The following is a 21859-nucleotide window of genomic DNA, read 5'->3' as shown; positions in this document are numbered from 1 at the left end:
TGGCGTCGTCCGAAGACACATTGGTTTTCGCACTCTAACTTTAGTTTAAGTGAATGGATCTCTATGAAATGTTACCACAAGGTTCAATACCACAAAAGGAAGGTTGGGATTGATTTTGGGGGTTATGGTACCAACAGTAAAGGAATTAGGGGCCAAAAAGGGGCCAAAAATAAGCATTTTTGTAACTTCCAGACATAACTTGTGTGTTAGTGTATGGATCTCTCTGACATTGTACCACAAGGTTCCATATCACAAAAGGAATGCTGGGATTGATTTTTGGGGTAATTGCCTCAAAATTTTAGGAATTAGGGGCCAAAAAGGGGCAAAAAACAAGCATTTTTCTAGTTTCATGACAATAACTTGTGTGTAAGTGTATGGATCTTTCTGAAATTGTACTACAAGGTTCCATATCACAAAGGGAAAGCTGGAATTGAGTTTGGGGGTAATTGCCGAAACGTTTAGGAATTGGGGGCCAAAAATAAGCATTTTTTTAGTTTCCAGACAATAACTTGTGTTCAAGTGTATGGATCTCTCTGAAATTGTACTGCAAGGTACCATACCACAAAGGGAAGGCTGGGATTGATGATAGGGGTAATTGCCTCAATATTTTAGGAATTAGGGGCCAAAAAGCATTTTTCTAGTTTCAGGACAATAACTTGTGTGTAAGTGTATGGATCTTTCTGAAATTGTACTACAAGGTTCCATATCACAAAGGGAAAGCTGGGTTTGAGTTTTGGGGTAATTGCCCTAAACGTTTAGGAATTTGGGGCCAAAAAGGGGCCAAAAAACACATTTTTCTAGTTTCCAGACAATAATTTGTGTTCAAGTGTATGGATCTCTCTGAAATTGTACTGCAAGGTACCAATACCACAAAGGGAAGGCTGGGATTGAGTTTGGGGGTGATGAATCATAAGGGGGTTCAAAAAATTTGGGGGGGGGGGATTTTTTTTTTTTCCTTTTTTTTCTTTTTTTTAAATTTTCCATTTTAAGTTGGTTATTTCTGATTTATATTTAAAAGCAAATAATAATGATATGGTAGGAGATACACACCAAACAGGATGTGTTAATTATTATATAATAAGTATTGTGCAATAGCAAGAAATTTTCAATTGCACAGTATTGCACAATAGCAAGAAATCTTCAATTGCACAATATTGCGCAATAGCAAGAAATCTTCAATTGCACAGTATTGCGAAATAGCAAGAAATATCCAATAGCACAATATTGCGCAATAGCAAGAAATTGTCAATTGTACAGTATTGCGCAATAGCAAGAAATATTTAATTGCACAGTATTGTGCAAAAGAAGATACTTCATATAAATTGCTTATTTCTTGACCAATTTCAATGTGGTTTTATTCTTGAATTCTTGAGGTTCTTTAATATGCTGAATCTAACCGTGTATTTAGTTTTTGGATTTTGGGCCCCGTTTTTAAATTGGTCCACATTGAGGTCCAAAGGGTCCAAAATTAAACTTTGTTTGATTTCATAAAAAATTGAATTATTGGGGTTCTTTGATATGCCGAATCTAACCGTGTATTTAGATTCTTAATTTTTGGTTCCGTTTTCAAATTGGTCTACATTAAGGTCCAAAGGGTCCAAAATTAAACTTAGTTTGATTTTAACAAAAATTGAATTCTTAGGGTTCTTTGTTATGCTGAATCTAAACATGTATTTAGATTTTTGATTATGGGCCCAGTTTTCAAGTTGGTCCAAATCGGGGTCCAAAATTAAACTTTGTTTGATTTCAACAAAAATTGAATATATGGGGTTCTTTGATATGCTGAATCTAACCATGTATTTAGATTTTTGATTTTTGGGACCTGTTATCAACTTTGTCCACATTGAGGTCAAAAGGGTCCAAAATTAAACTTTGTTTGATTTCATCAAAAATTGAATTCTTGGGGTTCTTTGATATGCTGAATCTAACCATGTATTTAGATTTTGGATATTGGACCATAATAGGTGAATGTCCAATTTAAAATTTTAAAGTTCTTAGACCACATTCATTCTGTGTCAGAAACCTATGCTGTGTCAAATATTTAATCACAATCCAAATGCAAAGCTGTATCAAGCTTGAATGTTGTGTCCATACTTGCCCCAACTGTTCAGGGTTCGACCTCTGCGGTCGTATCAAGCTGCGCCCTGCGGAGCATTTTATTGTCCCTTAACAAAGTCAAAAAGTTAGACTTTTGTATGCAGTTGTATGTCTCATTTCAATGGAGATTATTTGCCCCTACCCCCTCAGTCATGGTCTATTAACTTTGAAAGTTTTATTTAGTTTACATGTTAAAGTTAGTGATTAGGTCAGTGTAAGGGGAACCACTTATGATAAGTCAGTGATATTTGGTATGCAGTTATATAACAATTGGCACATTTCATTTCTGTTGAGATTATTTGGCCCTGCATCCTCAGTCATGGTCTATTGATGTTGAAACTTTTGGATTATTTGCATGTTAATCACAAATGACTGTCCAACATTTGGAAGTCCTCAGATTGCACTATTGGTTAAGAGTTTTGACTTTATGGAATCACAAATGACCGTCCTACATTTGGAAGTCATTGGATTGCACCATTGGTTGATGTTTTGGCTATATGGAATCACAAATGAACATCTTACATTTTGTTTGTGCATTGGGTCTATAAAGGGGTACTTTGAGGGGCCAAAAGAAGGGAGGGGTTCAGTAGAAAACAATATGGGATTTCTATTTATATACGTACATTGGTATGATGTTGGCGTCGTCGTCCAAAGACACAATAACTTGAGTTAAAGTAAATGGATCTCTATGAAATTTTACCATAAGGTTCAATACCACAAAAGGAAGGTTGGGATTGATTTTGGGGGTTGTGGTACCAACAGTAACGGAATTAGCGGCCAAAACAGGGCCAAGAATAAGCATTTTTGTAACTTCCAGACAATAACTTGTGTGTTAGTGTATGGATCTCTCTGACATTGTACCACAAGGTTCCATATCACAAAGGGAATGCTGGGATTGATTTTGGGGGTAATTGCCTCAAAATTTTAGGAATTAGGGGCAAAAAAAGGAGCAAAAAATAAGCATTTTTCATGTTTCATGACAATAACTTGTGTGTAAGTGTATGGATATTTCTGAAATTGTACTACAAGGTTCCATATCACAAAGGGAAAGCTGGGTTTGAGTTTTGGGGTAATTGCCCAAAACTTTTAGAAAAAGGGGCCAAAAATAAGCATTTTTCTAGTTTCCAGACAATTACTTGTGATCAAGTGTATGGATCTCTCTGAAATTGTACTGCAAGGTACCATACCACAAAGGGTAGGCTGGGATTGATTTTGGGGGTAATTGCCTCTAAATGTTAGGAATTGGGGGCCAAAAAGGGGCAAAAAACAAGCATTTTTCTAGTTTCAGGACAATAACTTGTGTGTAAGTGTATGGATCTTTATGAAATTGTACTACAAGGTTCCATATCACAAAGGAAAAGCTGGGTTTGAGTTTGAAGGTAATTGCCCTAAACATTTAGGAATTTGGGGCCAAAAAACAAGCATTTTTCTAGTTTCCAGACAATTACTTGTGTTCAAGTGTATGGATCTCTCTGAAATTGTACTGCAAGGTACCATACCACAAAGGGAAGGCTGGGATTGAGTTTGGGGGTGATGAATCATAAGGGGGTTAGGGGGGGATTTTTTTTTCCTTTTTTTTTTCTTTAAAATTTTCCATTTTAAGTTGGTTATTTCTTATATATATATTAAAGCAAATAATAATGAAATGGTTTGATTAGGTACATTAAAAATTTTTAAGTTCTTAGACCACATTCATTCTGTGTCAGAAAACCTATGCTGTGTCAAATATTTAATCACAATCCAAATTCAGAGCTGTATCAAGCTTGAATGTTGTGTCCATACTTGCCCCAACTGTTCAGGGTTCGACCTTTGCGGTCGTATCAAGCTGCCCCCAGCGGAGCATTTTATTTTTTATTATGCCTCCACCGAGGGGGAATTAAGTTTTACCCTTGTCCGTTTGTATGTCCGTCCATATGTCCCAAAATTGGTTTCCGTTTCAGTTTGCCTCAACCAAATGTTATGAATCATATACACAATGCTTATTACCACAAAACACAGATCAAGTTTGAACTTTGGTGGCGTCACTTTTACCGTTCTAGAGCTATGCTCCTTTACAAATGGAAAAATTGCTGAATTTTTCGTTGCTGTTCTCTAACCTAAGTTTGCCTCAACCAAGTGTTATGAAACTTATACACAATGCTTATAACCACAAAACTCCGATCAAGTACGAATTTGGGTAGCCTCATTTTTACTGTTCTTGAGTTATGTCCCTTTATAACCTAATGTATGGAAGCGGGAGCATCATCTGTGTCCCATGGACACATTCCCCATTTATTTTCAAATGATTATAACTAGAGAACAGTTCGTGATAGATACATGGGGTCTTCAGTAATGACCATTAGAACATGTGGCCTACTTAAAGGTCAAAAGGTAAATGGTCACATATGACCTGGAACATTTTTTTTTCAATTTACACACACAAAAAATTAAATAATGAATGGATAATGGTGGAAGTCCTTTGGGGTTTATAGTTATGGGGGACTTTGTTTGGGAGAATTTGTAACATCATCCTGTTATAATCATTTCTTGTTGTTATTGATTTCTGAATATAAAGAACTTACTTATGATAACAATAAAAAAACTAGATAAAAGCTGAGAAGAATGTAAAATGTTCAACTGACAATAACAAATAAGAGAGATCTTAATCTTCAGGTTATTTTCTCAGATGTTATATTGATTCTTCATTTCCTGATTTCTAGATGAAGACAAAGAATGGAAGGATTATAAACTAACTTTGTTTTGACATGGGTTGACAACCTAATATTTATGAAATTTAAAATGGTACTCAGTGTACAAAGACTCTTAACATGATTTTAAACTACCAGCTGTTTTTTTTTTTTTAATAAAACCATATGGGATTGTCACCTATTTTGCTACTCAGGTTTAAAGTATTATATACTGTTAAAAATATTTCATCCTTTAATAAATCACAAGAAATAATTATATATTCCAATTTCTTCTGAAACAAATACTCTTAAAATTGCCTATTTTTAATATCACTTGACAAAAGTATGCCATTTCAGTATTGATATGTCACAGTAACATCACTAAGGATTGGTCAATATATGGTTTGAAAGGAGACTAAATCAATTGGGTTTTTCTTAATGTAAATTTTTTACTTGTTCAATCTGGGCATTTTACAAGAAGATCATGTCATCTACAAATGTAAGTTTACAAGTTATTGTGAGGTTTTTATGCCCCGCTGAGGGGAGGGGGCATTAAGTTTTACCCTTGTCCGGCCGTACGTCCGTCCGTCTGTCTGTCTGTGTTCTTTCTATATCTAGAGAACCGTTATGATTTCAAAGTTTATACTTGACATGTATATTAACTAGGGATGTCAACGAGTACTCGAGTACTTGAGTATCGCTTGGTAGTACCTAATATTGAATACCAAAATGACACTTGACTAATAGGTTTCCTGTTACAACCTTGTTGCTTTCTCAAATTTAAACAAAACATATATTTATTGAGAGCGCCTCCCTTGAAATAAGATATTAATCAAAATTAATAAACATTAAACTACGACTGGAAATAAAATGAACAGGAACACTTTTCCAAGGCTTGCAAAGTTGATCATAGTCAGTCCTCCACCTCTGTACCGTCAGAACATATATTTTCATCCGCAGGACTGTTAGTTACCTGACAAAGTTGAGAAATCGCCTCGTCCAAGAAAAAGTAGATAAAGATAACATTTTTAAATAAGAACAAATTCGCTGCACCCTGTGTCGACCCTCAGAAAATGATTAAAGGCATCAGTAAGTTTTAATCACCACCCTATTGTTGGTTATTAAATGCTTTTTAAACGGTTCCTAAATACTGTTGTTTGAGTAATCATTTTTCTATAGATTTTAATTAATTACTTGATTAGATTATTGCCAGTTTACACAATTAGTACATGTTGCAAATGAGTTATTAATTATGATATAAAATTCCTTGGACTATTATCTATATAGCTCTAGGTATTAATGTTGACTGTTTTACATTCATAAGACAACAATCCACGATACATAAAATGGGTATAATTTTGTGTTTCCTTGTTGTTAATGTTTAACCGAGCAAGTACTTGAGTATCGCTCGATAAATCCAACGAGTACTCAATTAGTAAATCTTCACCAAGTTGACATCCCTTATATTAACCAACACCAGAGAGTGTGTTATAATGTATGTACAATTTCCTAGGTCAAAGGTCAATGTTAAAAACTTTGGTTTCAGTTGACAACCCCATGTCCTATGGTAAAGATACAATTTTTTGAACGCACATTATTCACATTGGGGCCCACAGAGATGGCTCCCATCTCAATGATATCTAGTTTGCATGAGCAAACAACTCTTTCTCAATTTAAATTAAAAATTCACTCTAGCCCATCCTGACAAATGACTATCAGTCCAATACAAAAGATTACGGGGTTTTCTGCACATTGATGTAGAAATATATCAAACACAACTGATCTATTTCACTATTTGAACCCTTTGGTGAGTGAGCTCAGTTAAAAGTCAAAACGCTACACATAAGTGTCCAGGGGCTGATATTATAAGATATCTGTACACAGAAAATCTGATAAACTGTTAATCATAAATCTTGTCTTTTTGTTTAACCTCCCATAGTCATATTTACACTTGGTTCTTCAACTGGCAGTAAGCTTGATATACATAAATTATATTATGAATTTACAATTTCGATTTTTGAATAAGCATAGGTATGTTCTTAAAATTAACTTTCAAAATATAGATCCATGATTAGCAGAAATAACATTTTCTAAGAAATGTATGAAGAAGGATGGCAATTAAGTTTTATAGTTGATAGGGAAGGGTGGTTTCAGTTGTCGTACAAAGTTAATTACGTTTAATGAATGGCTTTGATCATGTCACATTGAGTATAGCAGACTGATGTGTTGCCTCAGTGTTTTATAACATGAAATACGTAAAAGCTGTAATTCAGTTTATGTTTCATAAAAAACTTCTGTGTCGTCAATACCATGCAGACCTATCATGCCTTACTAATCTAAATGAAACACAGAATCACAAGGATATAATTCTTAATTGACCAGCAGTATTAGAAAATTTGGTACTCATTCGCCTTAAGCTAAAGATGACCATTTATTAACCAACACCAAAAATAAAAGTTTATAATTATAATCATATCAAAAACAAGATAGACATCAATTAACTTGAGCCATCGGAAATCAAACTTGTTACATAAAACCACTATAATCTAGAAATGACCCTAAATTGACCAGCAGCATCAGATATATTAATAATAGCTTCAAAAACAAAACTTGGATTATATATATATTTATATATACTCATAAGATCAATAATGGTCAAGCAGCATCAGATACCAAATAAGGCTGTAACGATACACCTATCTAGTAATTTGATCTGTATCGCGATACAAGGGTGACGATACAATATATAATCAATACCCAACCTTGAACTAATACATGTACATCAGATAACAAACTTAGGATACATTTATACTCAGAGGAACAAAGATGACCCTTAATTGACAAATAGCATCAGATACCAAACTTGCCGTACTATATACTCACAGGAGCAAAGATGTCCCTTCATTGACTGGCAGCATCAGATACCAGACTGGACATACATATATACTCTCAGGATTAAATATGTCCCTTAATTGACAAGCAGTATCAGAAACCAAACTTGACATACATATATACTGACAGGAGTAAAGATGTTCCTAAATCGACAGGCAGCATCAGATACCAAACTTAAAATACATTTATACTCAGAGGATTAAAGATGACCCTTATTTGACAAATAGCATCAGATACCAAACTTGCCATAATATACTCACAGGAGCAAAGATGTCCCTTCATTGACTGGCAGCATCAGATACCAGACTGGACATACATATATACTCTCAGAATTAAATATGTCCATTAATTGACAAGCAGTATCAGAATAATGAATGAACCATTCCACCAATGCTTCTAAATTTTTTGATATGCTGTTATAGATACAAAATAAAGGTCATGTATGATATTGACCATTTCACTTTTTGCTGTTCAGGAGTTATGGTCCTTGATTGATTGGAAAATGGCTGTTTATATAGTTTCTGTGCAATTACTTAGAACCATACACCAAATGTCTTTCAAATTTTGAGATATCATTTCAGATGACAAAATTGAGTGTACTTTCACCATTCAGAAGGTACTTGATTGATTGGAAAATGGCATTTTAAGCGAGAAATTTTCCACCAATGCTTTCCAAACTTCAATATGTTGTTAATAATGACTCAATTTTCACTTTTTTTACTTTTTCCATTCAGGAGTCATGGATTGGAAAATGTTTATGTTATTTCTGTGCAATAATTTGAGAATCATCTAACAAAAGCCTTTCAAATTTTAAGATTTTGCAACTGATGAAAAGAACTAAATAGGTCAACTTTGATAGTGGGGATTTTCACTTTTACTGTTCAGGAGTTATTGTCTATGATTCATTGGGAAATGGTTTCCATCTAGAAAGTTGGGAACTGTTCTACCAATCCTTTTCAAAGTGTTATATGTTGTCAATAGTGAAAAATTGAGGTTACTTTAGCTGTTCTGAAGTTATGGCCCTCCATTGCTGTAATCATGAAAATATGAATATGAAGTTTTCAGGCAGCCTTAAAACCAGTAGTAATTATTATTAGTAGTTATAAATTCTTTGGTGTTGTGTGTTTATGTTCTCAATAGAAAAAGCAATGACTGTTTAAATGTGTTGTAGAAAAATATTTTCGAGTAAATCTGAATAGTTATGATAACATTTATAGCCTGAATGTAAGATAATGTAAGAAAATTAATATGAACATACTGAAATTTGTGTTATCTCAAGTAACACATTTAAATTTTTCAAACACTACCAGAACAATTTTTTCCTTTCATTCCTTCAAAAAATTTCTGCAGCAAATTTGTTTATATTACTTTAAAATAACAAACTTTTTTAACATTGTAGTGACCAGATATTAAAAAAAAAAATGAAAGAAAAATTACAAAAAGTCTAAAATAAACAATTAACAATGCATGGACTTGATAATATGTATCAACATTTCGTGTGTATTTTTGTCTAGACGTCATCTAATTAACCATCGAGATGACCTCCAAAGACTGCCTACGGTCATATAACCCAATATAAACATAAATATAAACAGATAGCAACCACATGCAATTGGATTTTTCTAGGTCTGTTTGATTTCATATTGTAGGTTAAAAAGTATGTTTATCATCGTTTTTACCTGTATAAGAATGATTTTTGGTGATCGATCAGTCAACCAAATGGTTCATCCTTGTTTCTCTTTCAATGTTGACATTCTTTTCCTTTTAATAGCTGAATACATGTGTAAACTATATCCAGCTAAGGGGTTAAATTGAAGGTCACATGAATACAAAATTGAACCAAATTGGCTGCTAAAAGCGAAATAGTATTTCACTATATCACTTTCATTAATGATTGAACAAAAAAAAAACTTAATTTAATTTTTTGTATATCTCGTAGCTTAATGCCCCTTTAAGGGAAGATCACCATTTGGACAAACTTGCATATCTACATGTACCATACATATGGTTGGTTTCTTTTCCCAAGACCACAAAGTCTCCCTCAATCATGACAGATTTTAAATTCAATGTCTCCCAATCTAAACAGACAATCTGTCACTATCTTGTGCTAATGTAGGTAACCTGTTAGCATTAGCTTGTAACCTGGACTACATCTTCTTAAGAGATAAGGCATGTTGTAGCTTGTGGTCAGTAAACCGACTAAAAAAATAAGGAGATGTGAATTGATGGCTAATAAGATAACTATCCACCAGAGACAATAGGACAAGGATGTAAACAAATTTTGGGCACTGTGTGGCCTTCAACAATGATCTATAAAAGGCCCTAGTTAACTACAAACAAGTAATTTGAAATATTCAACTATTAAAAAAAGAAAATAAACAGCCTGATTTAAGCTATGAACAACAAATATACAGACAGCAACCAACAACAACCACTGAATTACAGTCTGATGGGACAGACACATACAGACAGCATCCAACAACAACCACTAAATTACAGGTTCCTGATGGGACAGACACATACAGACAGCAACCAACAACAACCACTGAATTACAGGCTCCTGATGGGACAGACACATACAGACAGCATCCAACAACAACCACTGAATTACAGGCTCCTGATGGGACAGACACATACAGACAGCAGCCAACAACAACCACTGAATTACAGGCTCCTGATGGGACAGACACATACAGACAGCAACCAACAACAACCATTGTATTACAAGCTCCTGATGGGACAGACACATACAGACAGCAACCAACAACAACCACTGAATTACAAGCTCCTGATGGGACAGACACATACAGACAGCAACCAACAGCAACCACTGAATTACAGGCTCCTGATGGGACAGACACATATAGACAGCAACCAACAACAACCACTGAATTACAGGCTCCTTATGGGACAGACAAGTTTACCAATTTTTGGTAAAAGTTCAATCCAATTAATAAATGACATTATATGATTTAAACATATTGTGGTCAGACTTGTGCATTATATGAGAACATTCAACAAAACTGATTTAGACAGATACTGAATATATCCTGAAGCATGCAGCACTAAAGTTGTAAAGATAAAAATATAAAATGGTTGCCAAATTATATCCTAAACTGGTATTATTTTATTTTATTTTAAAATGTGGTATTATTTTGATTTGACATTTGAGAAATTGCAGTAATTATGAAGTTGAAATAAAACTGATTGAAATCCATTGAGATAATGAACGATGCTGTTTGTTACCTGTTGTAACATGATTATAGGTAATATAAATACCCTGTCTGCTATTCAATAGTTAGTTGTCAGCATTAGTAATTGGAAAATAGGGAAAAAAATCTTTTCATCAAATACAGATAAATAAGATGTTGAAATGTTAGAGCGAAAAAAAAAGGGAAATTAAGAACTTTTTAAGCTGAAAATCTTCCTCATTCAAAAAGGACGTATATATACATAGATGCAGAGTTTGGAAGATAACCTATTATTTCACCATTAACAAATTTGATTGTTTAACAGAATTGAAAGGAGTGGATCAAGAGCACATGAGTGAAAACTTGCACATGTGAACATCTGATTACTCATGATACAATTTTTCATACAAAATGTAAGATGGTGTCAGCATTGGTATATGACAGAGTGAAAACAAAACTTAGTTTGCAACCTTTTATATTTAAACTTTAAAAAGTGATTAATACTAAAATGCTGAATCTTTGGATACTTGTTAAAGAGTTTTAAAACTTCTAATCCAGACAAAGTAAGAATTATATCTTGTATTATAGCCATGACAAACTCAACAGATATATCAACGTTTGAAATCTCCATAGTTACATTCCAAGTTCTTATTATGTTTTTTATTGTGACTGGCAATGTATTAGTGTTGTGTGCCTTCAAACGATTTCATCACTTACAGACCTCAACAGGAAGGTTTATTGCTAACTTGGCCATTGCAGATCTTTGTCTGGGAATATCGTTACCCTTTCAGATATCCTTCTTCTTTTATCCACAGTTAAACTTTATTATTGAATCGTGTTTGTTGAGATTTGAGCTGATCATCTTTACCAGCACATCTTCATTGTTGTCTTTATTTTTCACCGTTGTAGATCGTTACATTGCTGTATTATATCCATTACGATATCATGTGATAATGTCAGAGAAAGTAGCCAACATTTTAATCTGTATTGTTTGGATATATGCTGCCACTTTAGCCATACTACCATTACTTGGCTACAATACATTTAGGTCAGGGATGATCTGTGCTTATGAACTCGTCATGGCAACATCGTACCGACTATTAGTGGCCTTACATTTCATTGTTCTGCCAGTTGTCATGTTTCTAATCTATTGTCGAGTGTTCTTTGTAGCCTGGTCACAGAAAAAGAAAATTATGTCAGAACATTGTTTCAACACCAGTATTCATGTCCGCATACAGAAAGAAATGAAAATGGCTGCTATCATGGCGGTGGTAATGCTAGGGTTCTCATTGTGTTGGTTACCGTTTGCTGTTATACAGATCATACAGGCAATAGAATTCAGCATCAATCGAGCATTTATCTCAAACTTTCTCGTATTTCTTGGACTCCTGAATTCTGTTATAAACCCATTCATCTATGTATGGAAAAATAAACAGTATAAAGAGGCATTCAGGAAGATTATCTGTTTGTGTCACAAATTTGAAACAGGATGGGACATGAACTCTGTGTCACTTCACAACTCGGCACCAAACACTCAGGTCGTTCAGGTTATACCCTTACCAGAGATGATGCCTCAGAATGCTTCTGGTTGACAATTTACAAAAAAAAAGAGATTTTCTTCTATTGCTCAATATGTTTATGTATACAACCATACTTTTGTATAGGAAACAGGTATATTAATTGATGATTTCATAGATTTCAATGAAATTAATTTTAAAAAATGTATAAATATGATTTGCTTTTCATTTAAATGAAGATTTAATTGTATGGGTAATGATTTTTTAAACACACAAAATCTTAATATATAGTTGTGATTGAAATGTTGTCTTAATGACTTAAAATCTTCAGGGGATCCCATTTTTTTTTAGTTTTTTTTTTTAAACATTCTTATCCTGTATAGAAACGATTCACACATCAAAGAAAACTGAAATTTCTGTAGCAACAACATATCTTTATAGAAAATTCATTGGAAAGGTTTTCAACAAGTACTTCACTTTTCATGTTTGTTTTACACAAATTTTCACTTAAGATAATTAGATGCAGTTCAAATACTTCAAGTTCTTCTATTTCTGTGTATTTTGTCCTGTATCAAAAGTGTCTTCCATTTCTGTGTATATTGTACTGTTTGAAAAGTGCCCTCTCTTTCTTTGTGTTGTGTCCCTGTATCAAAAGTGTCTTCTATTTCTTTGTATTTTGTCCTGTATCCAAAGTGTCTTCTATTTCTGTGTATTTTGTCCTGTATCCAAAGTGTCTTCTATTTCTGTGTATTTTGTCCTGTATCAAAAATAGAAAATTCATTGAAAAGGTTTTCAACAAGTACTTCACTTTACATGTTTGTTTTACACAACTTTACACTTAAGATAATCAGATGCAGTTCAAATACTTCAAGTTCTTCTATTTCTGTGTATTATGTCCTGTATCAAAAGTGTCTTCCATTTCTGTGTATTTTGTCCTGTATCCAAAATGTCTTCTATTTCTGTGTATTTTGTCCTGTATCAAAAGTATCTTCTATTTCTGTGTAGTGTGAATTATGTGAAAAGTGTCTTCTCTTTCTGTGTTAAATTTGCACTATTTATGGTTATGTTGTCCTGTGTTTAATGTGTCCTCCTTTTCTGATTATGATGTCATGTGTTTGATGTGCCTTCTGTTTCTGATTATGATGTCATGTGTTTGATTTGCCTTCTGTTTCTGATTATGATGTCATGTGTTTGATGTGCCTTCTGTTTCTGGTTATGGTGTCCTGTTTGAAATGTGCCCTCCCTTTCTTATGATGTCATGTGTTTGATGTGCCTTCTGTTTCTGGTTATGATGTCATGTGTTTGATGTGCCTTCTGTTTCTGGTTATGATGTCATGTGTTTGATGTGCCTTCTGTTTCTGGTTATGATTTCATGTGTTTGATGTGCCTTCTGTTTCTGGTTATGATGTCATGTGTTTGATGTGCCTTCTGTTTCTGGTTATGATGTCATGTGTTTGATGTGCCTTCTGTTTCTGGTTATGATGTCATGTGTTTGATGTGCCTTCTGTTTCTGATTATGATGTCATGTGTTTGATGTGCCTTCTGTTTCTGGTTATGATGTCATGTGTTTGATGTGCCTTCTGTTTCTGGTTATGATGTCATGTGTTTGATGTGCCTTCTGTTTCTGGTTATGATGTCATGTGTTTGATGTGCCTTCTGTTTCTGGTTATGATGTCCTGTTTGAAAAGTGCCCTCTCTTTCTGTGTATTGTGACCTGTTTTATATGTGCATTGTCTTTCTATGTATGGTGCCCTGTGTGAAATGTGCCCTTTCTTTCTGATTATTGTGTCCTGTGATTAATGTGCACACTATTTCTGTGTATTCTATCCAGTGTGAAAAGTGCTCTCTATTCCTGGGTATGGTGTCTAGTATGCAGTGTGTCCTCTCTTTCTATGTATGGTGTCTTGTGTTAAATGTGCCCTTCCTTTTTGTGTTTAGTGTCCTGCAATGATAGTGCCCTCTCTATCTGGGAATGTTGTCCTGTGTGATAAGTGCTCTCTCTTTCTGTATATGGTATCCTCCGTGAATTTAGCCTTTGTTTTTTTCCTAAACAATTTATATTGCACTAGAGATTTGAACATAATTATACATGTAAAAAAATATTGTATGACATAAAATCATTATTTTCAGAATTTCATTAGCAACTGTCAACATAACATATTCTTCAATAAAAATTAATTTTAACACATCCTGCATTTGTATACCATACCTTGGTCAAGTTGTTTAGGGATTGCTTTTCTGGCAACGGCTGAAACGATGGCGTCAATAATTGTTAAGTTTTCTGCTAATGTTAGTTTGATAGGAGCTATTTGAGGCCCTGCCCCCTAGGCCATGGTCCAGTGACTTTGAATTAATTAGCAATGTTCAATGTTTAGTTTTCTGTTTAAGTTAGTTTGATATGAACTACTTGCGATAGATCAATGATATTTTCTATAAAGTTGCATTATTATCAGTACTTATCAGTTTGAAGACTATTTCAAGGCCCTGCCCCCTAGGTCATGGTCCAGTGACTTTCAGTCAATTAACAATTTTCAATGTTAAGTTTTCTGATTAAGTTAGGTTAATAGGAACTACTTTAAACAATAGACAATATTTTCTATAAAGTTACATTGCTGTCTGTACATCTCAATTTGTCAACCATTTCGAGGCCCTACCCACTAGTTGGTCCAGTGACTTTGAATTAATTAGCAATGTTGCTGTCCATCAGATTGTCATTTTCTGAATTTTATGCCGACAGGCGAGACATACACATTTTTATTTTTTGTAATTGTAAATCATGATTTTCAATAATAAAGATATATATTGTTAGTTATTGATGATTTACTAGCACAATTGTAATTATTGGATGAGAGCAGATGAGACAAGAATCTCATCAAATGCAAAGAAATTAGTCATAAATCAACGGAACAAGATTTTATCATTATTGTTCTTTATCTGAAATGTTTCAAACCAGCTACTTAAAAACTCTCTACAGGCAAACTTGTGTTAGAAATTAGCTCACCTGTTCCAAAGCTCTGAAGTCAGTTTCTCTCTTCACATGGTGTTCATTGTCCATAATTTTTTTTTAAACGTTTGTTCATCTTAAACCACTGGGCCAATAGAAACAAAAAAATGGTCACAATGAATGCTAGGGTCTGTAGTTTCAAACTAAAAATCGACCACAGGGAATGCTAGGGTCTGTAGTTTCAAACTAAAAATTGACCACAGGGAATGCTAGGGTCTGTAGTTTCAAACTAAAGATTGACCACAGGGACTGCTAGGGTCTGTAGTTTCAAACTAAAAATGGTCACAATGAATGCTAGGGTCTGTAGTTTCAAACTAAAAATTGGCCACAGTGAATGCTAGGAATTTTTAATTTCTAATTAAATCCAGGTTCTATTTTGTTACTAAAAATAAAAAAGAACAAGAATAGATACATAGCATGGCTACTATAACTAAAAATAGATCATATAAGTAAAATGAAAAAATAAAAAAATAATTAAAATCTTCTTTAAGTTACCACAGCTTTAAGATTGATGTTTTATGCTATATCTGCCTTCTACAAAGTCTATCACCAAAGAAAATAAAACATTGATATACAGCTTTAAGATTGATGTTTAATGCTACATCTACCTTCAACAAACATTGTATAAAAATTGGACAAAACAAATAAAAAAAAAATGAGAAATGGTGTAAAGGACCAATAGCTTCCAAACTGTAAAATGAACAACATGAACCCCACCAACAGCTGATGTAAATTCTGGTGCTCCAGATGGTCAGCAGCAAGAGACATCTGGGTCAAGATGGTCAGCAGCAAGAGACATCTGGGTCAAGATGGTCAGCAGCAAGAGACATCTGGGTCAAGATGGTCAGCAGCAAGAGACATCTGGGTCAAGATGGTCAGCAGCAAGAGACATCTGGGTCAAGATGGTCAGCAGCAAGAGACATCTGGGTCAAGATGGTCAGCAGCTAGAGACATCTGGGTCAAGAGACATAATGCGCCTCAAATTAAGGAACTCAAAAATAGTGTATTAACAAATAATCTCTGTGCAGTGATATTTGACATGTTTTAATTTATAACAAGTGACAGATCAACCATTTGTGCTGATTTGGAGAGCAGAGGACCATAGAACAAAGGGTGCCTCGATAAGCTGCATCACAAAATGTGGGGTGTGCATATATGCAGAAATCTCAGTTTGTACACTGAAAATTTAATCACATATGTGAAAATGTCTTAGCCTTTAAAAAGAGCTATCATACATATCCATGATGTTTAAGATATTGGCAGAGGAATTTAGGAAAAAACTACCATTACTGCCTATCTGTAAAAAATTGCACATCTTGACCTATCTGTTACATTATTAGTATTAAAATATTCAATGCCATGATCATGCTTGAAGCCACAGAGGATTAGAAAGATGAGTCTCAGACATTACAAAATGATCAAACCATCAGTACATGTAAGTCCTGTTACCCATTAATATAATTGACTGTTAAAGTTTGATACCAATTTTGTGAACAAAAGGCAGCAAAGCTACAATAAGAAATAACACAGCACTGACAACTTAAATGTCACATAATAAGGCACAGAAAGCTAAAAAAAATAAAAATCTGAACCAAACTAAAAGGAATTACAACAAATGGAACATACATGTGTTCATCTGAGATACAAATCTTCTAAAACGATCTACCAAGACCATTGTCTATATCTGTTGAAAATGAGAAATCCAGGTTTTGAGTTGATATAGGACCATTGTCCATATCTGTTGATAATTAGAAACCCAGGTTTTGAGTTGATATAGGACCATTGTCCATATCTGTTGATAGTCAGACACTCAGAATATAAGTTGATGTAGGACCATTGTCAATATCTGTTGATAATTAGAAACCCAGGTTTTGAGTTGATATAGGACCATTGTCCATATCTGTTGATATTCAATTCAGACACACTCAGGTTATAAGTTGATGTAGGACCACTGTCCATACCTGTTGATATTCAGACACTCAGGTTTTGAGTTGATGTAGGACCATTGTCCATATCTGTTGATAGTCAGACACTCAAAATATAATTTGATGTAGGACCATTGTCCATATATGTTGATATTCAGACACTCAGAAAATAAGTTGATGTAGGACCATTGTCAATATCTGTTGATAATAAGAAATCCAGGTTTTGAGTTGATATAGGACCATTGTCCATACCTGTTGATATTCAGTTACTCAGGTTATAAGCTAATGTAGGACCATTGTCCATACCTGTTGATATGCAAATACCCTATATAAAAATAAGGAGATGTGGTATGCTTGCCAATGAGACAACTATCCACCCAAGTTCAAATAAATGAATGTAAGCAATTATAGGCAACTGTACAGCCTTCAACAATGAGATAACCCATACCGTATAGTCGGCTTTAAAAGGTCCCTACATGAAAAATATGAAACAATTCAATTGAGAAAACTAATGGGATTAAAAGCCAATAACAACTAATTAGAAAAATCTTGTATCTAAGACTAAAATATCAATCAGTACACATCTAACATCCAATGGACTTCGTGTAAGGACGTCATTAACAATCAGAGAAAAACATGACCATGTGCAATTCCAAAATATAGGTGGCCCTAGAACACAGTTATTTTGTAGTGCATTTCTTTTAGTTTAAAAAAATTACACCAGCTCTTATCTCAAAAAGATTTGTACAGTGTAGTGTACTACTTTTGGTACAAATAATATCAAATTATAGAAAAGTCTACCAGCTCTAACTCAAAATATGAACAATTCTATGTTAAGGGGGTCTATAATTCAGTTTAACAACTTCAGACATACTAATTTTTTACCTTTTTTAACTGGACCATAAGATGTAATTTCATCCATCACCTTACTTAATATTTCATGCATAAAATATAGAGAAATAAATTTGGAAAATGTATGAAAAAAATATGCAAATTGTACACTTTCCGCACTAAGGACTATATTTGTAAACCACATAAATCAAAGGACGATAACTGTGTCCTCGGACCAAGTATCGATAGATTGTAGTACCATGAAAGTACATATGTGTATAAAAATAAGATTTAGTATGTTTGGAATAGATTTTTGCTCATTGCCTGAAGATATTTTTTTCCATGACGCCTACTTCTGTGATGTTTCCCACTGTCTATAATGTTTGTCTAGGTGATCACTTACTGCTGTGATGTTTCCCACTGACTACAATGTTTGTCTAAGTGATTGTTGGTTAGTTTCTAAGATTACTTATGTAGATAATGAAGGTGAGATATCTGTAGGCTATAGAAATTTACTATTATAAACATGTCAATACACTTAATATCTATCTATTATTTAAATATTCATATGATTGTTTGATATAATCAATTCAACTTAATATTTCACGTTATGGTGACGTGTAATTTTTCACATCTTTTGTCTTTTTGTCGTTATGAATAGTTGTTTCATTGGCAATCATAGCCGTACCGTGACCTGTAATTGTTTACATCTTAATGAATAGTTGTCTTATTATACTGTTATACCATGTAAACATTGAACTTAATGATGAAATATTGAATGTGATATCAGAATGAGTTCCATAAGGCATCCTACAGAATGAATTCATAAAATTTTAGTGTTTATTTCATTATATGGGGTTCCATATAAAGAACAGTCACTATAAGAAACTGTTACCATAGTTTAGCATCATTAAGGTTAAAGGTAAAAAAATCAAAACTAGAAAAAAAGAAAACGTGCATAGAGGACTTAGTTTAGTATATATGCATGCATTGCTTCAATAATTTCCTAAACATTTAAATAACAAGAAACTCGTTTCAAACAATGTCATATGACTTTATAAGTTCAATTCATATAGTAATGCAAATAGGCAATTCATTTGAGGACATAAGTTTAAGTCACTTAAGAAAGTACAGGATACTTTTATAATACTATATGTGTAAGAGTTGGTGGCCAGTTCACATTCAGACCAATGGAAACTGCAAGTGTTCAGCATGACCTATATTTCATGCTTCAGTGACTCAGTATAATAGGATTTCATAATAGGAACATCATATCATTAGTACATTTATATATGTATTATAAGACTCCCCACGAACATTGTATTATTAGTACATTTATATATGTTTTATAGGACTCCCCAGGAACATCGTATTATTAGTACATTTATATATGTATTATAAGGCTTGCCAGGAAAATCACATTTTTAGCACATGTACAGTAATATATGGATATAAGGACTCCTATTATTAGTACTTTAAAGAACCCTCGTAGCAACCCTTTTGGGGTCTGTAGGTGGCCTTAAAATTCTGCCCCTATTCACCATAACCTTGTTTTCTCTGGTTGCATTCCACATTTCCTGCATTTCATCCCATTTGACTTACTTTGCTGAACTTACATATGTATTAACTGTTAATTTGTTCACATCCTGAATATGTATGAAATAGTTGTCACTGGACATTAAGAAATCAGCAACCATTTTATTTATAATAGGGAATTTTAAGTCATTTAAACTTACAGTTAGTTTTTTAGTGGGTATGTTATCACATGTTATAAAAATGTCAAAACATGTTACAGCAACCAAATGAGACTGCCTGCTGGGAAACAATGTTGTCTGACAATATTTTTGAATCACTACTGTATATGAAGTGAAAAATTGACTATTTTTTTCAGGGAACATTCAGAATTGCGAGTGAACATGTGATTAAGACGATGAGGAAAGGCAGAGAAACTTTATTGACCTTACTGGAAGCTTTTGTGTACGATCCTCTTGTTGATTGGACAACTGGAAATGAGGCAGGATACACTGGAGCTTTCTATGGTGGTGGCACAGCTGTACCCAATACAGGGGAGATAAGGCAGAGTAAAAGGGACATGGAAAGGGAGATAACTATCAGCATGTTCTCAATTAGGATGGCAGAGATGAAATCGTCATGGACCAAAAACAGGTAAATCATATACATTTATTTCTCTTGCCTAGTCTTGGGAGATTTTTTCAATGTCCAAAAGTTGTTCCCTTAATTCCTTATCTCCCTTAGGCAAGGGAAACAAATGGTTTATTCAATCACTTTCTTAGTATTTCTCCATGAAATGAATTAGGTACATGTAATTTCTGATATCATTATCAGACTTTCCTGTCAGTTTGTTTATATGTTTGATTTAAGCTTGAGCACAATATTGACAATTATATCCTAGTGTATATATGAATTAAGACATGATTAAAAACACCAATGGTTAGGTAGCATAAGGTAGGCACAATGTTCAGAGGGAAACAAAATATGGAATTATTAGAAAACACCAATGGTTAGGTAGCATAAGGTAGGCACAATGTTCAGAGTGAAACAAAATAAGGAATTATTAGAAAACACCAATGGTTAGGTAGCATAAGGTAGGCACAATGTTCAGAGTGAAACAAAATAAGGAATTATTAGAAAATAACAATGGTTAGGTAGCATAAGGTAGGCACAATGTTCAGAGTGAAACAAAATAAGGAATTATTAGAAAACACCAATGGTTAGGTAGCATAAGGTAGGCACTATGTTCAGAGGGAAACAAAATAAGGAATTATTAGAAAATAACAATGGTTAGGTAGCATAAGGTAGGCACTATGTTCAGAGGGAAACAAAATAAGGAATTATTAGAAAATAACAATGGTTAGGTAGCACAAGGTAGGCACTATGTTCAGAGGGAACAAAATAAGGAATTATTAGAAAATATAAAGGTATTGGTGTCTCGATTATTTAGAAATAATTTATATCTGAAATCATAATCTATGATAAGTTGATAAGTAACCATTGATGAATGAGATATACAGCAGTTTAATTCTGAAATGTCTGATAAGTTATAAGGATTGTGTGAGGTATAGGTCAGTTTAATGCCAAATTGTGTGATAAGTTACAAGAGGTGTGTGAGGTATGGGTCAGTTTAATGCTAAATTGTCTGATAAGTTACAAGAAGTGTGAGGTATGGGTCAGTTTAATGCCAAAATGTCAGATAAATTACAATGGTTGTGTGAGGTATGGGTCAGTTTAATGCCAAAATGTCTGATAAGTTACAATGGTTGTGTGAGGTGTGGGTCAGTTTAATGCCAAAATGTCTGATAAGTTTCAATGGTTGTGTGAGGTATGGGTCAGTTTAATGCCAAAATGTCAGATAAGTTACTAGGGTTGTGTGAGGTGTAAATCAGTTTAATGCCAAAATGTCAGATAAGTTACAATGGTTGTGTGAGGTATGGGTCAGTTTAATGACAAAATGTCAGATAAGTTACAATGGTTGTGTGAGGTGTGGGTCAGTTTAATGCCAAAATGTCAGATAAGTATCAATGGTTGTGTGAGGTGTGGGTCAGTTAAATGCCAAAATGTCTGATGAATTACAAGGGTTGTTTGAGATATGGGTCAGTTTAATGCCAAAATGTCTGATAAGTTACAATGGTTGTGTGAGGTATGGGTCAGTTTAATGCCAAAATGTCAGATAAGTTACAATGGTTGTGTGAGGTATAGGTCAGTTTAATGCCAAAAT

The 21859-nt window shown here is 33.8% G+C and overlaps 1 protein-coding gene across 4 annotated transcripts in view; it reads left to right on the top strand.

Moving 5' to 3' along the window:
- LOC127700010 (serine/threonine-protein kinase SMG1-like) overlaps positions 1–21859 on the top strand; it is a 182357-nt gene that overhangs the window by 117059 nt on the left and 43439 nt on the right. For all 4 annotated transcript variants that reach the window (XM_052203441.1, XM_052203440.1, XM_052203442.1 and 1 more), the window contains exon 49: positions 20015–20289. In XM_052203441.1, the coding sequence (XP_052059401.1) occupies positions 20015–20289 (275 nt within the window). The remainder of the gene's footprint in view (positions 1–20014; positions 20290–21859) is intronic.

This window comes from Mytilus californianus, unplaced genomic scaffold (assembly GCF_021869535.1).
Source record: "Mytilus californianus isolate M0D057914Y unplaced genomic scaffold, xbMytCali1.0.p SCAF_46, whole genome shotgun sequence".
NCBI lineage: Eukaryota > Metazoa > Mollusca > Bivalvia > Mytilida > Mytilidae > Mytilus > Mytilus californianus.
This window is presented reverse-complemented; position numbering and strand designations above follow the sequence as displayed.